General features: G+C 39.2%; 1 protein-coding gene across 12 annotated transcripts in view; it reads left to right on the top strand.

Moving 5' to 3' along the window:
* satb1a (SATB homeobox 1a) overlaps window positions 1–16,453 on the top strand; it is a 57,231-nt gene that overhangs the window by 39,275 nt on the left and 1,503 nt on the right. For 6 of the 12 annotated variants that reach the window (XM_086063219.1, XM_086063215.1, XM_086063221.1 and 3 more), the window contains 9 exons: window positions 4,798–5,030; window positions 5,483–5,659; window positions 6,100–6,226; window positions 7,032–7,155; window positions 7,968–8,076; window positions 9,057–9,586; window positions 12,726–12,923; window positions 13,987–14,142; window positions 15,469–15,669. In XM_086063219.1, coding sequence (XP_085919345.1) covers window positions 4,798–5,030; window positions 5,483–5,659; window positions 6,100–6,226; window positions 7,032–7,155; window positions 7,968–8,076; window positions 9,057–9,586; window positions 12,726–12,923; window positions 13,987–14,142; window positions 15,469–15,669 — 1,855 coding nt within the window. Of the gene's footprint in view, window positions 1–3,720; window positions 4,566–4,755; window positions 5,031–5,482; window positions 5,660–6,099; window positions 6,227–7,031; window positions 7,156–7,967; window positions 8,077–9,056; window positions 9,587–12,725; window positions 12,924–13,986; window positions 14,143–15,468; window positions 15,670–16,453 lie in introns of those variants that run through there. The other 6 variants (XM_086063226.1, XM_086063223.1, XM_086063225.1 and 3 more) reach the window with 6 other exon arrangements.

Here is a 16,453-nt window from a genome sequence, read left to right as displayed (position 1 = left end):
TGCTTTTTATTGTACATTCAATACCAATAAAATAAACACGTTGTTCTGTAAAGTTGTTTACATTTTCACTGTATAATTATTATTATTTTTACAGAATTTCCCTGGTAACTTTTCCCTGTAAAAACAACAAATTATTATTTTATTTTTTTTACAGTGTATGATTACAAATTAGAAGAAGAAAAAGCACCACACCCCCATGTGGCTGCTGTCCCAGTTTTCCACGCCTTATAAGAGCCCAAAATCTCAATCAATAAGGTTGGTAAAAGTAATATACATTTTTGTCAAGGTGCAGTTCAACTGCAGCGAAAAATAAATATGTGAAAAATCTTCTTTAGTCACAAAGTATTTGTACTTTACTTTCCGCCACTAATATCAAATAATTTCTTATGACTGTTGGGTCATTTAGACAAAGTGCTCTTAGGCTGTGATTCATAGATCACCTCAAACAAGCCCAAGTGCACTGCAGACTCGCAATTGTACAAACACATGCAAGATCCATGTAAAGAAGTATGAGTCAAGTGCCTGGGGTGAGACTCCGTGAGGTAATGAAGCGCAAAGAGAAAATGCTCCAAACGTGTCATTTAATACAATTAAAACGGACAGCAGTGATTCTTCAACCTGAGTAATAAATGACGAGTTTGTCATTTGAGGACTGCAACTTTAAATTCATGTGATGGTTGAGTTGTTACTTGAGTTGTTGTTTTTTTGTACAAAATGAATGTCGCATTCAAATGTTATATCGTTCCATTTCTCAAAAATAACTGAAACCTTTAAATTGACCGTATGTTTTGAAATACTGTACAAAATCTATACTTATGGGAATGTACTTAAATAAGCGCAAATGTTCATGCGGTCTGATGAGACCAGATTAACACTGCTTGACACTGTTCTGTCAATGATCTTGGTTAATAATGTCGTTCCTTGTAAAACCCTCTAATGTAAAAAATAAAAAATAAAGCCTGAAAATGTAATAAAATTTGCACCTAACTTAATCAAAACTGTAATAAAACCCAATAATGTAAGAATTTCACTAAAAATGTATTTTTTTATTATTATATATATATATTTTACCAATAATGGAATACCGTATTACATTAATGGGGATTATATTACTTTTTCAGGTGGCCTTTTTTCTCTCTCTCTCTCTTTCACTTTTAAAACTTATTTCAACCCCCAAAGTGTATTTTTAACACTGTCTGATTTAAATGGAGGTCAGTGTTGGAAGTTATTTGACAGTGTGTTTAACACTAAATAACAATAGCAATACACTCTGAAACATTCAACACCAAAATCTTTACACTCAAATTTTTGCTGTAAATATAACTGTCTTAGATTCTCAAAACACAAAATGTACAATAGTTTACATGATCAGTTTTGAGAAAGAAAAAAAAAAAGGACCCAAATCAATAAAGATTTTTTTTTAAATTACATTAATGGTGAAATTATTGGCTTTTATTACATTTTTGACCAAGTCAAGTGCATATGTTATTACATTTTCAGGAAACGATTACATTATAGGTTGCTACACTCCTTTTCGAACCTTCACCCCACAGACTGCACTGAGCTCACCGGAGGATATCACGACTCCATAACCACATCGCATCCTTAGTGAATGCAATGAAACTCTAACCTAATTTGGAGAGATACACGCCTGCGTGAATAGTCGGGTGTCTCCCGAGATGAGGCTTACGGTGCTCTGCGTTCGGTGCCATGCACTGGTAACATGCTCAGTGAGCGCGTAATGGCCTTAATTATCATTTAGCGTGCCAGCCTCATTGACAACATTTCATGCCGCTAATAAAATAGCAAGACGGTGGAGAGAAAAATGTCTACATATAAACACTTGGTGGGACGTTTATGCATATAGTGTTAGGGTGTAACCCAAAAAAACACAGTGCGCGTATACCTTAAAAAAAAAAAAGAAAAGAAAAAAGAGTGATGTCTCTCTCTATTTTAGTCACAACGAATGATGTGTAACCAGCCATAGCACGTTCTGGCTGGAGAGGTTGCTAATTCACTTTGTTAAATTAGTCAAAAGTAGTAGAGCGTGCTCTATCTGTGCACAAATGTGCTCACGACTTTATGATACTTCATGGAACTTCCAGTCGCCACTTGAGGATTGGACTTGTAGAGGTTTAGCGTGAAGTGCATTAAGGGGTCCGCGAGGACTTTCAGGTCAAACTTCTATTCATGGAAATTAAGTCATTCGGCTGTTTCAAGGTACAGTGGTGTTTACAAATGGGTATGGTCACTCCTAATTATTATTATTTTTTTCATGTTTTATTGAGGCAGTTTTGGAATTTGAGAATTGACAATTGCGATCTTATATGACAATTCAAAATGGCGGGTCTTATCCCAGTCGGAATGTCCCAGTTCCGCCCTCAAAGCGTTCAAGGCAAATGTAAACAACAAAGATGGCTGATTCCGATTAATTCTGTGTTGTTATGGTTAACGCAGTCATTCAAAATGAAGTCGTGTCACGTGAATTTAGTTTAACGGATTAAGTGTGTTGTGTGTTTCGGTGTTGCCATTTCTGTTCAGCACTCTTATGTCCGACTGTTGGTAAACGCAACACGGGTCTCACGGGAGGAGAGGAACATTAAGTGCAGGTTGGTTGCGTGTGTTCTTGGCTTTTTACTGCTAGTTATAAACTCTTTGAATGCACTTAACCTATGTATGTAAACACTGGCATGTGTTTGTTTAATTGTATACAACTTTCGTTGTATACTTGTCCTTTTGAATGCGGTTAATAAAGATGTGTGTGTGTGTGGGGGGGGGGGGGCTTTTTTACTGCTAGCCCCTCATGAGTTGTATTCTGCTTTCCGGCATCGGCGACGGCCAACTAACCTTGAATTCTTGTGGTATTTCCGAATTCACAAACTCTCGAGAATACATCTTGTACTGAGCCTGTTGATTTCCACCGATCCGAAAACCAGTGGTTCGGACCAATCACAGAGCGACATTGTGTTTAGGGCGTGATATGCAGCTGTGACGAAACCAGGAAGCCAGCGCCGACGCCGGGACAAACAAACAAACAAACAAACAAACCTAACATGGACGAATGGATGCAGCAATTCTGTTCTCGCAGAATTAATCACCGTTTCCTTGTTGAATGTTGAACAGCAAGAGGCGCTTTGTTCATTTTTAGCTGGTAAAGACGTTTGTGCTTTTTCCCCTCTTCAACGAGAACGAAGACGACATTTTCATCCGTGGCCGTGATTGGCCAAAACAAACGTGTACAATGACGCATCGTCCAATCAGCTCGAAGTATTGTACAGCACGTCACGCCTTTCCCGAGGAAATCACCATGGAGCAGTACCAGATTGATATTGTGGAGAACTCCTTTGAGTGAATTGGCCAACGGTAGCCGTCCAGTTCCCGGTAAATAAAAGGGTGACATCCCAACCAACGTTTACTGGTGGCGTTCTTGAAAGACGTTACAATAAGTCTTGTATTTACATTTGCTTTGAACGCTTTGCGGTCGGAATTGAACCAATCCGAGTGGGATATTCTGATTTCCCACTTTCCTCGAACGCAGCATTTTTTTTTATCTCGTTGAAACGCCGCTCGGCTTTCGCGCTCATTGAAAACTTGGACTTTGGATCGTTGTAATTTGATTTGTGAGGATTATTTTGATTTGAAAATGTGATAATACGTTTGACTGCGATAACAATATCAATATGTTTGGTTTTAGTCACAGGCAAAAGCAATACAATTGGCCGTGGAAATGAAGCGTTACATTGCTGAAATCTAACAAATCCGGATGTTCGCAATTTGTCCACTCATGCAACATTAGGCACAACTGCAGTATTTTTAGGTAGTACAGTACTTTGATAGTAAAATGCAAGTATTAACACTAATAATATTAATCATCAACAACAAATGCTGCTAATAATCACAAAAAAAATATGCTGCTGTTAATATTAGCAATAAAAGTATGGCTGCTTTATCAACAACATTACCACGTCAGCAAGTTAATGGCAGTCAACCTTTGTTTCGCATCCACTTTGTTACCATGGAGAGCGCCAATACCCTAAAGCCAATAATACGTACGAGCGTGCACAGCATGCTGCAGAATTTCATAAATAGATTTATGCGCAATTGTCACATTTAATACATTTACGGGGCGCGCTAGTGAATTCATTATTACACCATATGTTAATGCAGCTGGTGTGTGCGTGTGCGCGTCTCTCTCTCGCTCTCTCGCTTTCCCGCTCTCTCTCTCTCCCCTGGCGTGCATTGTGGTCTTTGGAGGCGAACCAGCAAAACAACTGGCCGTGTGTGTGCACGCCTATAAATAAGATAAGAGGTTGCAGACTGCAGGCTGAACGCGTATCGCGTATTGTTCTCGGCACGGGTATAGATTCTCATCGCGCCCCATTCATCATCGCGCCGCAACGAGGAGCCGAGTGGATGAACGGAGCAATGAGGAGGGTGTTTGGAGGTACAGCAAAACTACTTGCACTGTCAGTGTGTGGCGATGTTTAAATCAGACGAGCGGCGCTGCAACGGAGAAGCGATTTTACTGATTGGAACCGTGTGCGGGCGTATAGCGACTAAAACAGGTCGGTTTTGACTAAACTTTCAAGAATAACACCGAACGTGGGACTATAAACGCGCGTTTGCTTCTTCTATGTGTGTGTGCTAGAGGATTTTAATTCCCGTTGCTTGCCACGACAGCAGGTTTTGTTTTAAAAAAAACGGCACTTTATTGGATATGAAGGAGTTACTCATTATTTTTTAATTCTCCATCAGAAGTCCTGGTCCACTCACTCCGAACGACTTTTATGCATCCAGCGTGACTCCGCAGATGGACCCCCTGTGTAATGGAGCCAAGAAACCAGAGGGCGCCGAACCCAATGCAGACCCGAGACCCCCTCCTGTCAAGATGGCTCGTCTGGAGCAACATGGAGTTGGATGCACGGTGCAAGATAGGAGCAAGCAAACCAGTCCTGGGACTAAAAATCCTTATCTGGTCCAGAAAACTACCCCGGGAAGGCATCAGCACAAGAGTTGCCATCAGCCAAAAGGTAAATATAACAAATTCTTGTTTGTCGTCTAGACAGTGATTTGAATGTGATACCAGACAATTAAGCAAAAAAAAAAAAACCAAAACAAACTAACTTAGTTTCTGTATGTAAATTATAATAGAGGGACGGTTCACAAGTTAGCACCCTGAGGTTCTTAGATTAAAAAAAACAACTAAACATAATATTGTGTTGGTGAAATAAGAATTCATTAATCAGACATTTTCACCTATTTCAAAGGGCGGCCATTTTGTTTCATTCTACCGCCCACTGCTGTCAAACTCACCTTTTTTTTTCATTTGGTCATGTGACATTTGTAATTCTAATCTTGATTAGAAACAGGAGTGAGTCTAATGACGTTTTACAGCAATCAATCAAAATTGATCGCAGCCCAATCGTTCAATATTATATATATATTCATTTCAGTTGCATTATATTCTCTCCTGCCACGTCAGGGAGCTCGCTGCCTGTCTTCTGCGTGGTGGAGCACTTGGAAAACCCCGCGGAGGGCGAGAGGAAAGAAGACCATGCCGAATTTGTTCTGATCAAGAGAGATCTGCTCTTCAACCAGCTGATTGAGATGGCCCTGCTGACGTTGGGATACTCTCACAGCTCTGCTGCTCAGGCCAAAGGTGCAAATGATTGTCAGTCGTGTCCCTCTAATGAAGTGTTTCGTTTGTCTTTAGAAAGAAAAGCAAAGACTTTTTCAACACGTGGTGACCGTTGGTCACTTTTTTTTTTTTTTGTGTGTGTCAGGAACAAATCAGAGTGTGTGGGCAGCCATCTTCTTTCTGTGGAAGAATGGGGGATAATCATGGGGCTAATCATTATAATTGCTATAAAAACTCTTAATAGTGGGTGTTTAGGAGGGTGACTTTCAAGCAACAGCAGAGCAATGAAAAACTATCGGTCTGGTTGTTTTGAAGCAGAAAATAGGCAAAGTCTTGGTTTTGTAACCTTCAAGCTTTCTCTCGACTCGAGGTCAACAAGGTACACAACATCAAAAGAAGGAAATACAAATTTACGCCCGCACTCATCCACTGTCACACAGTAGCGTATTTGTGTGTGTCAGGTTTGATCCAGGTGGGCAGGTGGAACCCGCTGCCTCTTTCCAGTGTGACAGATGCTCCAGATGCCACAGTGGCTGAGATGCTGCAGGATGTCCACCATGTTATCACCCTTAAAATACAGCTGCAAAGGTACGTTTTTTTTGCTATTTGCTTATGCCAACTGGCCACAAAGTATTTTATTGTAATTATACTAAAAAAAATGAATTAAGCATAAAGTAACATTCAGAGTAACATATAAATAACTCTACTGTGTGTGAGGTACATACATTCAACATACATGATGCAACATACAGTTTAATGGATATAAAAAGTCTACACACCCTGTCCTTTTCAAATGCAATTTTTTTTGTGATCAAAAGATTACAAGGATGAGAACTTAGTACTACATTTTAATGTATGAAAGCTAAAAAAAAATGTTAATAAATACACACATATATACTGTATATATAATATAATAATAATAAATAAATACGTGATTTGATTTCATAATGTGACCTACAACCTGTAAAACGCAATTGATAAAAAAACAAAAAAATCCAAAAGAGGGGAAATATAACTGGCATGTGGCTGTTGAAAAAAAAAAACAATCACGTGTGATTATGCGGGAGCAAGCACACACCTGCCACCATTCAAAGTAGCTTTGAAGCATTTTCAGATGTTCTAGTAGGCTTCCCCTGACATTATTATTTTTTTGCTTGCCTGAAGATTATTTGTGCTAACACTTGAAAGCTCGAGCTAATCATAATTTATTCCATCTTGTCTAAGGCACCAGTTCCAGCTGAAGACAAACAGCCCCCATTGTGGTCTCATCAGACCGCAATACATTTTCCTTAATTGTTTTTGGGAGATTTATGAAGGGGGAAGGAATTGAAATAGCAGTCTGTGGAAGCAAAAAGCCTACTTGCAATATTCACAAATCATATTATTTGCTTAGCTGTCCCAAGCTGGAGGACTTGCCGGCAGAGCAGTGGACACACTCGACAGTTCGGAACTCGTTGAAAGAACTTCTCAAGGACATGAACCAGAGTTCATTGGCCAAGGAGTGTCCTCTGTCTCAGGTATAACACACGCACACACAAACTTGTGTGTGCGTTTGCATCTATCACTGACATGTGTGCGGGCCAATAGTTAGACAGGAAGTCCAGATAAGGTGTGAGCGAGTGAGTGTGTGCGTGACTGAAATAGATTGCGATGCCTATCTCTGACTTAGCCCGACCATCGCAGTGTCTATACCAACGTTGTCTTTTTTTTTCCCCTTTTAATAGCATTCCCCAACTGCAAACATAACGAACAGGAGTAATTATCGACTTAATCTGTTATTCCCTTAAGCCTTAGGACAACCAGCAGATAAGAGAAATTGCTCTCCATCTCCCATCTTTCCTCATATTCCTTCCATCTCAGCTGGTGTTGAGATCTGAGATGAGCGTCGTCCTCCCTCCCCCATGTCTTCTCCCACTCTCTCTCTCTCTCTTTCACTTCCTTTCCCCCCTGCCTCTTCGCAAGACACAGATTAAAATAAATATGAGAAGATGAAAGGTGTAATCGGATGTAAAGATTGTACACGAGGGTCTAGATGGAAAATGTGTGTGTGATAGAGAGAGAGAGAGAGAGAGAGAGAGAGAGAGAGAGAGAGAGAGAGAGAGAGAGAGAGAGAGAGAGAGAGAGAGAGAGAGAGAGAGAGAGAGAGAGAGACCCCTGATTACATGCAGTATGTATGGCATCTCATCCATCTTCATTATTCTATTTACCTTTGGGCTCTTTCTTTAATAATGCACTTATGAGTTGATTACTATCAGATCTGTGAACACCTGAGACACATTTGACACAAAAGCCACACTGCAAAGTGTCCATTGTCCTTTCACTCTTTCAGAGCATGATCTCTTCGATAGTCAATTGCACCTACTATGCCAACGTGTCAACGGCCAAATGTCAGGAGTTTGGACGATGGTACAAACACTTCAAGACGAGCAAATGCAACAGTAAGTCACTCTGTTGTGATTGTACCAAATCCCAGTGAACGCCATCAGTCGGACGCTTCGCTTAGCCCAGGGGTCAGCAACATTTCCTGTCAAAAGAGCCATTTTGAGGCCAAATAAAATAAAAAATATGTCTGGTGCCGCAAAACATATACATATAGAGATTCATTTTCTTCTACCGTTCGTCTTCTGTTTTTGGATTTTTTGGGGGGGTTTGTTTATAATTTTTCATACTTTGTTTTTCATACATTTTTAGACTTTTATGACTTCCGGTCAAATTTATGACATTTTTGGCAGTTTTATTATTTATTTATTGGGGACATTTGATGGCTATTTTTTAAAAGTTTTACTGCCTTTTTTGCAATCAATTTTCTGACATTTTTAGCAATTTTGTGGACATTTTATGGTATTTTGAGAGATTTCTTCTTTGTTTTTGGACATTTTATAGTTACTTTTTGAACATATTCTTTCCAGTCTGTACATTTTATTTTATTTATATGTTTTTTTACCTTTTTTAAACAAATTTTGTTTTTCTTTTGTTTTTGAACATTTTATCGTTCTTCTTTTAAACGTTTTCTATCCTTTCTTCTTAAAAAAAAAATTCTCTGTGACATTTTTGGCAATTTCATGGACATTTTATGGTAATTTTCTGCTTTTCCTTTTCCTTTTTGGACATTTTATGGTCACTTTTTGGACATTTTAGTTTCCATTGTCCTTTCATCTCTTTTTCTGACAACCTAAAATGTGGAAAATTTTTGAATATTCACTTATTTTTTTTAAATCTAAATTATAAATCATTTAAAGAATATTTCATGTGAAAAATGAAAAATTAAATGTAAAAAAAAATAATTTATACAATTTTTTTTTAGAAATCCACTGGGAGTGGACTAAAGAGCCCATGTGACTCTCGAGCCACAGGTTTCAGACCCCTGGCCTAGCCTCACTATCACCGTCACTGACTTTACTGCTCTTTTCTTCACCAGAGATCGACAGTTTCCCAGACCAGTCGTCACATATTTCCAACACTCAGCAGCCCAGCAACGGCGGTGCATCCGATCCGAGCTCCAGCCTTCTTTACCTCCATGGAGGGATGGCCAACATGGTGGCTGGAGCCTCCCCTCACAGTATTTGCAACTCCGGGTTGCTAACCCAGACTCTCAACCGATCCCAGCAGCAAGTCATGACTCAAATTCTAAACCAGCAATATGCTGTACGCCTCATGCTAGCAGGACAGGGGCTCTCCCCGGCCTCACAGCAGTATCTCAACCACACGTCGGCGGGGAGGGCTCCGGCCAAGGTCTTCCCCAAAGTGCCCGATCCTCAAGGGCCCCAGCAGGCCCAATGTGGCCCCGATGGATCTCCTACCGGCGGGCTACAACAGCAGACGTCAGCTGGGCCGTGCCTGGGGTTGGTTGACGTGCCGAACGACATCTACCACTGTGTGCGTGAGGAAATGAAGAGAGCGGGGATTTCGCAAGCCGTTTTCGCTCGAGTGGCTTTCAACAGGACACAGGTACGAAAGGCGGGAAAGGGAGTTCAGGTGTACCGAGCTGTCACCGACGTCTTACAAATGCAATTATGCCATCTAGTGGCAGAAAAATGACCTCAACACAAATCAATGTCACACTACAATACCACCTTTTAATTTTAATAGAAAACAATTTGATAAATTATTATGAAATTACTGTATCAATCACTAAAAGATGCAACTGTATTTATATTCGGTTAAAAAAAAACTACTTTACAAGAGTATGAACAATTTGAAAACAATATTTTTATTGTACATTTATTATACAATTATAACAGATATAAAATTTGCAATTAATCGTGAGTTAATCATTGAAGTCATGCAATTAATTATGATTACAAATATGAATCGCCTGACACCCCTAGTCCTATTACATTTATTATTCTCACAATAATCCATGCTGAATGTCTATGCTCAGTTTCAATGTGGCTTTTGCCTGTGAAGACATATGAACCCAAGTCAAGTTTATGATTACGCAAGATTCTCAAAGGGATGGTCTGACCATCTGAAGTATTGTGAGAGACCCTAAAACAACGATTAGTGACACACGGCTTTTAGAAGATCTCACTCACAACAGTAGCGCAGTATTAGGTTGGACAGGCTGCACCCCCCCCCCCCCAAAAAAAGTATTGAGACAGGCCTAAGAAAAGTCAAAGTCTTACGGTCTGACGAGACAAAAATTAACCTTTCGACTACAAAAGTAATGGAAAGGGTAAAAGTGAGAAACTACCATGGCTGTGGTCGGTTGCCATTTTGGTGTGGCCTTTGCCGCAATGCCCCATCCCCCATTTGCATGTGCAGGCCTGGTTGTGCCAGCTCTCTGCAGCAAAAAAACGGTGCCAACACTGAAGCAGCTGCTGGCTACCTAATCACAACCCCTTGGAGAAATCCTTTCTTTTCACTCGCCCTGCATTTTGCCATCTTTCACTCAGGCAGTGTTTCTATCCATTTGACCTTTTATTGTCAATCTGTCTTCTCTAATCTTTTTCCCACTCTTCCTCATTTTCATATCCAAATCTCATATCGCCTCTAATATTAAAATGCCACATTAGCTGAGGCCACTTTACATTCAGCAGCACTGGCGGACAAATGGGGCTCAAAGGAGGCTTGTTAATATTATTATCATCATTATCATTTTCATCACAATAAGCAGAGCAAGCTATTATCCGCGCCCGCGTTTCCCCATTGCCAGCTCCAGGGTTCCCGGGTGTCATCCGTACAAGTTGGCGTTATTCCAAGATGCCATCTCGAAGCGGAGGGATCGTTTGTCATCTTAAAGCTGCGCTCTCGTTCGCAAAGGCAAGCGGGGCTGGCGGGTGAATCTGAGGATGATACGACGAGGAAGCCAGTTTCCTCCCAAGCCTAGCATGAAATTGAATTTCGTTTTTTTCAGGAGCAAAATCCCTCGAATCTGCACATCATACGCATCTTATGCGCATATAGACCCACAATAATGCGAGCATTGCGACTGGCTCGCAACCATGTGCGGCTTTGAAATTCTAAACTGCAGATGCGTGTCTGGTCAATTCGATTCAGAGATGAATATGGAGAGCTTTGGAGTAAGTGCTTTCAAGGCCAGTGAGAAACTTTAAATGTGTCATTTCGACATCGAGATCATTAATTTGTTGCGTGTTGTGACGTTCAAACAGCGAACGCAGGAAACGGTTGATAAACATAATCACGTGCCTTGCCATGTTTGAAGATTGAGTCCACGAGAGGAAGCATGAAATTATCTTTGCCTTTTGGAATATTCAAATCGTTTTTTGACAATAATATGTTCCAGGCAATTAAGCAGCAAAATCCACCGGTTTTTATCTATTTCGGGGGCGGCCATTTTGCCACTTGCTGTCCACTGAAAATGACGTCGCAGTTCAGGTAACGACCGTCGCGGCTCAGCTGGCAAATGTCACATGACCAAACTCCAAACGGGAGCCGTAATTGGTCATTACCTGAGCAAGTGGCAAAATGGCCGCCCCTTGAAATGGATAAAAATGGCTGCTTAATACAAAAAATATAATAATAATAAAATATATATATGAGAGACCTATAGATCCCACTATACCTTAATGAAATTAATAGCATTAAAAATAGAATACACAATATAATACGCCTAAATAAATAAATAAAATAAAACTGTTAATTAATAAATAATCCAATGACCAGAAGAAGTCCAGATCAAAATCAGTATTCGCACGTCACTATTCATATTCCACAAACGCAATATTAATCAGAGTGCCGTGTTTACACTCATGGGGCTCCACAGAACTTATTATTGATTTAAATGAGTGCTGTCAAAGTTAAAGCATTAACTGATGAATTAATCATAAAAAAATATCGCATTAATCATGAATTAACGCAGATTAATCGCACGATTAATTTTGACCATAGATGATCCTTTAGCGTGACAGCAGATGGCTACGTTTAAGGTAGCACAGGTTGTTTGAGCAATAAACATAATTACATGCATTAAAGTAAAGCATTTAATAAATGACATTTAGAATATTTGTTCATGTCAAAACATTGGGGTCATTTTTTCCCCCCATTTTAAATTATGCAAGTAATTCATTGATTAGAAAAAGAGGGAGGATGAGCGCGTGCAGTGGATCAAAAAAATGTTGAAGATTAAATGTCAAAAGAATTAACACATAACCGGTGCTCTTCAAATTTGGCGGGAAAAAAATATTGATAAAAAAGCCTTTTTTACTAAGTGATTAATCGTGATTAATCAAAATTCGAAAATGTGATTAATCTGATTTAAAAAAGTAATCATTTCACAGCTCAAATTTAAATATTTCGAATTTTTTATTATTTTTGGGGCACATTTAATGGTCGATTTTTGGACAGAGAATAAGCACTCTTCAACCTCTTTGGGTTAAACAAATAGCCTAATTACAATAAATTAATTAGGCAATATATTATTTATTAGCCTTCCCCGTGTGAATAGAAAGGTTAATACCTCTCCTTAAATAAATTATTACTTGAAATGTTGCTCATCCTATTCATCTCTTGGCAAGAGTTTTACATATTTAATTTCAATTCCTGGATTTAAAAGTAGAAGCTAGGAACCAGTTAGCATCTAATATTGAACATGTGAGTGAATGACTGCGCCATGTTTGTTGACTAGGGTCTACTCTCAGAAATCCTACGGAAGGAGGAGGACCCGAAAAACGCCTCGCAGTCCCTCCTGGTCAACCTGCGGGCCATGCACGGCTTCCTGCAGCTGCCCGAGGCGGAACGAGAACGCTTCTACCAGGAGGAGAAAGAGCGAAGCCTGACTGGGTTCACGCCGAGCTGCAACAATACCCCCCCAAGATGCACTCAGGTCTCACCGATATACAAATATATGCTGTATGTGTGCTACTGCAATGCGCACATTACTATTCCTCCGGCTTGGTTTTATTTATTTTTATTGTTATACTGTATATTCTTATGCCTAGACTAAAACAGCTTGTGTTTTTTTTATTATTATTTGTATTTAACGTACCAATGTTTCCCATGAATAGAATCCAACAACAAAAACTCCAACTTTCATTTTAATGGCCTCCTCTTAAGACCAAGACCTTGACCCAAATGATCAGCACATTAAAATGCTCACTTAGCCCGATGCAGTTGCTCACTTCCTTCTCCGTTCCCATGGCAACCGCCAATTACACGTACAACAAGTGCTTTTTAAATCAGCGGACAATGCACATACAAATTGCCCTTGAGTAAAAACTTATTCAAGCTATTTTCTGTGACCAAAAATTAACCTGCTAAAAGTATTATGTAAAATCGGCGGCAAGTGGTGTGACATCGTTTGATCACCATACATTTACCAGCCATTATATTTGAGTGCCTACAAAATCTGGGGGGGGGGGGGGGGACAATGGAACAGCTGATTCAAAGCTAAATAATGCCTGATATCCAACCGGAATTGAACCCACATAAGTAACACCAGAGCTGGCTCGCCCATTAGACAAGATAGGCAGACGCTACGAGGACACCAAAAATAGGCTGAAATTTCACCTTCAAAATAATTACGATTAAATGATTACTAATAACTCTTACTTTTCAAGTTAAAAGGAATTTAAATGAATATAAACATTTGATTACAAATATTTCCTATTAAAGGCATATAAAACTAGGCTCGTCCCTGACAGCACTGTCAGAGACCATTCTTGTATGCAAGTGGGTGAAAGCGCAATTAGGGTACAGTAGCGCAACCTAGTGGAAAGTTTGGTGAAATACATTTTCATCAAGCTTCAAAACCTTCCATGGCCAAAAGTGCATCCCATCCTTAACACACTTTTTAATTACTTCTATTATATAGATTGGCCCACTCATTTCACTAATTCATTTTCCGTGTGGCACATATTTCAAATAAAAAAATTGTTGTCCCCCTGCAGGCCAGACTGTCGCCAGTACCAACAGACAGAAGCGTGAGGACGGACAGTTGCGTTCTCAACATCAGCTCCTCCATCTACGAAGAGATCCAGCACGAAATGAGGCGAGCGAAGGTGTCTCAGGCTTTGTTCGCAAAGGTGGCTGCATCCAAGAGTCAGGTATGCTGTCGTTATGCAAACATATTCTGCTTATTTATGTCCGCGTATACGGTATATAAGCACATGCGTGCGCAAACAAATGCAGTGAAACGCATACACACACACAAGCATGGCGTGAATGTTTATTGTTCTCATATTTTATGGCGGCCCCATAAGCTTGTTATTGCTTTTGTTTGGAGGATAATTTCCCGCTGTGGAATGAAGGGAATGTTCTTTCCTTCCTTTCGCTTGTCTCTCATTCTCTCCTTCAGCTTATTGTCTTCTATCATCAAGATGCATAGAGGTCATTCAGCAGTCATCGTGGTAAAAAGCACGTGGTCCCACACCCCTTAGGTTCTTTTTCTCTTCTATGGTTTTTATTCTAATAATACTTCTCTTTACTCTCTCTCTCTCTCCCTATAACACCCTATAATGTAATAATTTCCTAAAATGTAATACAAATTTGCACTTACTAAATCAAAAATTTACAGTAATTAAGCAAAAATAATGTAATAATTTCACCAATAATGTCATTTCAAAAATCCTGATTTTACTGATAATTATATAATTTTTGGAATTGGGAATTTATTACACTATCAGGTGGGTCTTTTCCCCCCCTCAAAACTGATCATGTAAAAAATGTTTTGAGAATCTAAGACTATTATACGTTCACAGCCAAATTTTGGTGTAAAATGTTGAGTTGATTTCAACCCCGGAAGTGTATTTTTAACACTCTGATTTGAATGGAGGTTAGTGTTGGAGTTTATTTTATTATTTATTATTTATTATTTATTATTTAATATTTATTATTTATTATTTATTATTTATTATTTATTATTTATTATTAAACCAACTCTACAGAGAGTTAATCAAAGGAAGCTCCGCCTCCTCACTGCTCTGCCACAAAGGCTCCTGGGCGTATTAAATGTTAGAGTTAAATGTACCTGCTCTTTTTCTATTTAATAATGCTATGTTTTATTGTTAAACAATCAAAAATGTGTTTAGTTCACTGTAACATTTGTGTTTTTGTGTTGTTATAGTAACGGGGCACAGCGACTGAAATTATTACATTATTGGGTTTTATTACATTTTTGATTAAGTAAAGTGCAGATTTGATTACATTTCCAAGAAATTATGAGATTATGGTGTGCTGCACTCCCTCTTTCTCTCTCTGTATTAAGCGGCTGTTTGGCAGGCAGATCCATGCGAGATCTTTTCTGTTATATCTTGCCCGTGCATCTGGACAGCTTTGTGCGCTGGTGTTGGGCAACGGCCATATTTGTTGTGTGTTGCAACTTGTGCTAATGCATTGGTGAATTTTCGATTATATGTGTGCCCGTCCCGCAGGGCTGGCTGTGCGAGTTACTTCGTTGGAAGGAAGATCCCAACCCGGAGAACCGAACTCTATGGGACAACTTGAGCATGATACGCCGTTTCCTGAGCCTGCCCCAGACTGAAAGAGATGCCATTTATGAGCAGGACAACATCAACACACCTGTGCAAAACTGCAATGAGAGACGTGCACTACTCAGCAATGAAAACATACTGGTAAGGTGGCAAAAGCGTGTAGATTTAATGAGATTTAATCACAGCGTGATACTCTAAATACAGTTGGGTCAAAGATAACCCAAATTGGATCAAAAAGGGACCAACCTGACTTTTTGGGTAATTTATATAACCCGAAAAATTGAAATAACCCAACATTTTTGGCTTGCTGGAAAAAAAAAGAAAATATTTAGTTGTTGTTTTTTACCTCCAAAAATATTTATTTAAAAATAAATAACCCAACTTTTGGGTTATTTAATTTATTATTATTACATTTTTTAAGTTAAATAACCCAACTTTTTGGTTTATTGAACACAACATTGGGTTATTTTACCCAAATAATTAAATAACACACACTCTAAAAACAGTTGGGTCAACCCAATTATGGATCAAAAATGGACCGATCCACTTTATGGGTCAAAATGACCCAAGTAAAGGATCTGACCAATATTTATGAGTTTTTTACACTAAAAGACCAATTTCCTGACTCAAAGTTGGGTCAAATTGACCCAAGTAGAGGATCGGTCCATTTTTGACCCATAGTTGGGTTATTTTTGACCCAACAGTTTTTAGAGTGCAACTTTTAAGTAATTTATCTAACCCAAGAACTTGGAACAAATGATTTAATCGCAAAGCCATCCAATTTTTTTGTGTGTGTTGGGGAAAAAGTTAAGTCATCTATGTTGTGCAAAACAACCCAATGTTGGGAGTTGTTTTGTGGGTTACTCATTTGACCCATCTTTTTGGGTTAAATGAATAACCCCAAAAGTTGTGTTGGCCCATTGTG

The sequence above is a fragment of the Leptonotus elevatus genome, chromosome 19 (genome assembly GCF_054856555.1).
Source record: "Leptonotus elevatus isolate MCC_2025b chromosome 19, RoL_Lele_1.0, whole genome shotgun sequence".
Taxonomy (NCBI): Eukaryota; Metazoa; Chordata; class Actinopteri; order Syngnathiformes; family Syngnathidae; genus Leptonotus; species Leptonotus elevatus.
Note: the sequence above shows the minus strand (reverse complement) of the source record. Positions and strands in the feature narration are given on the sequence as shown.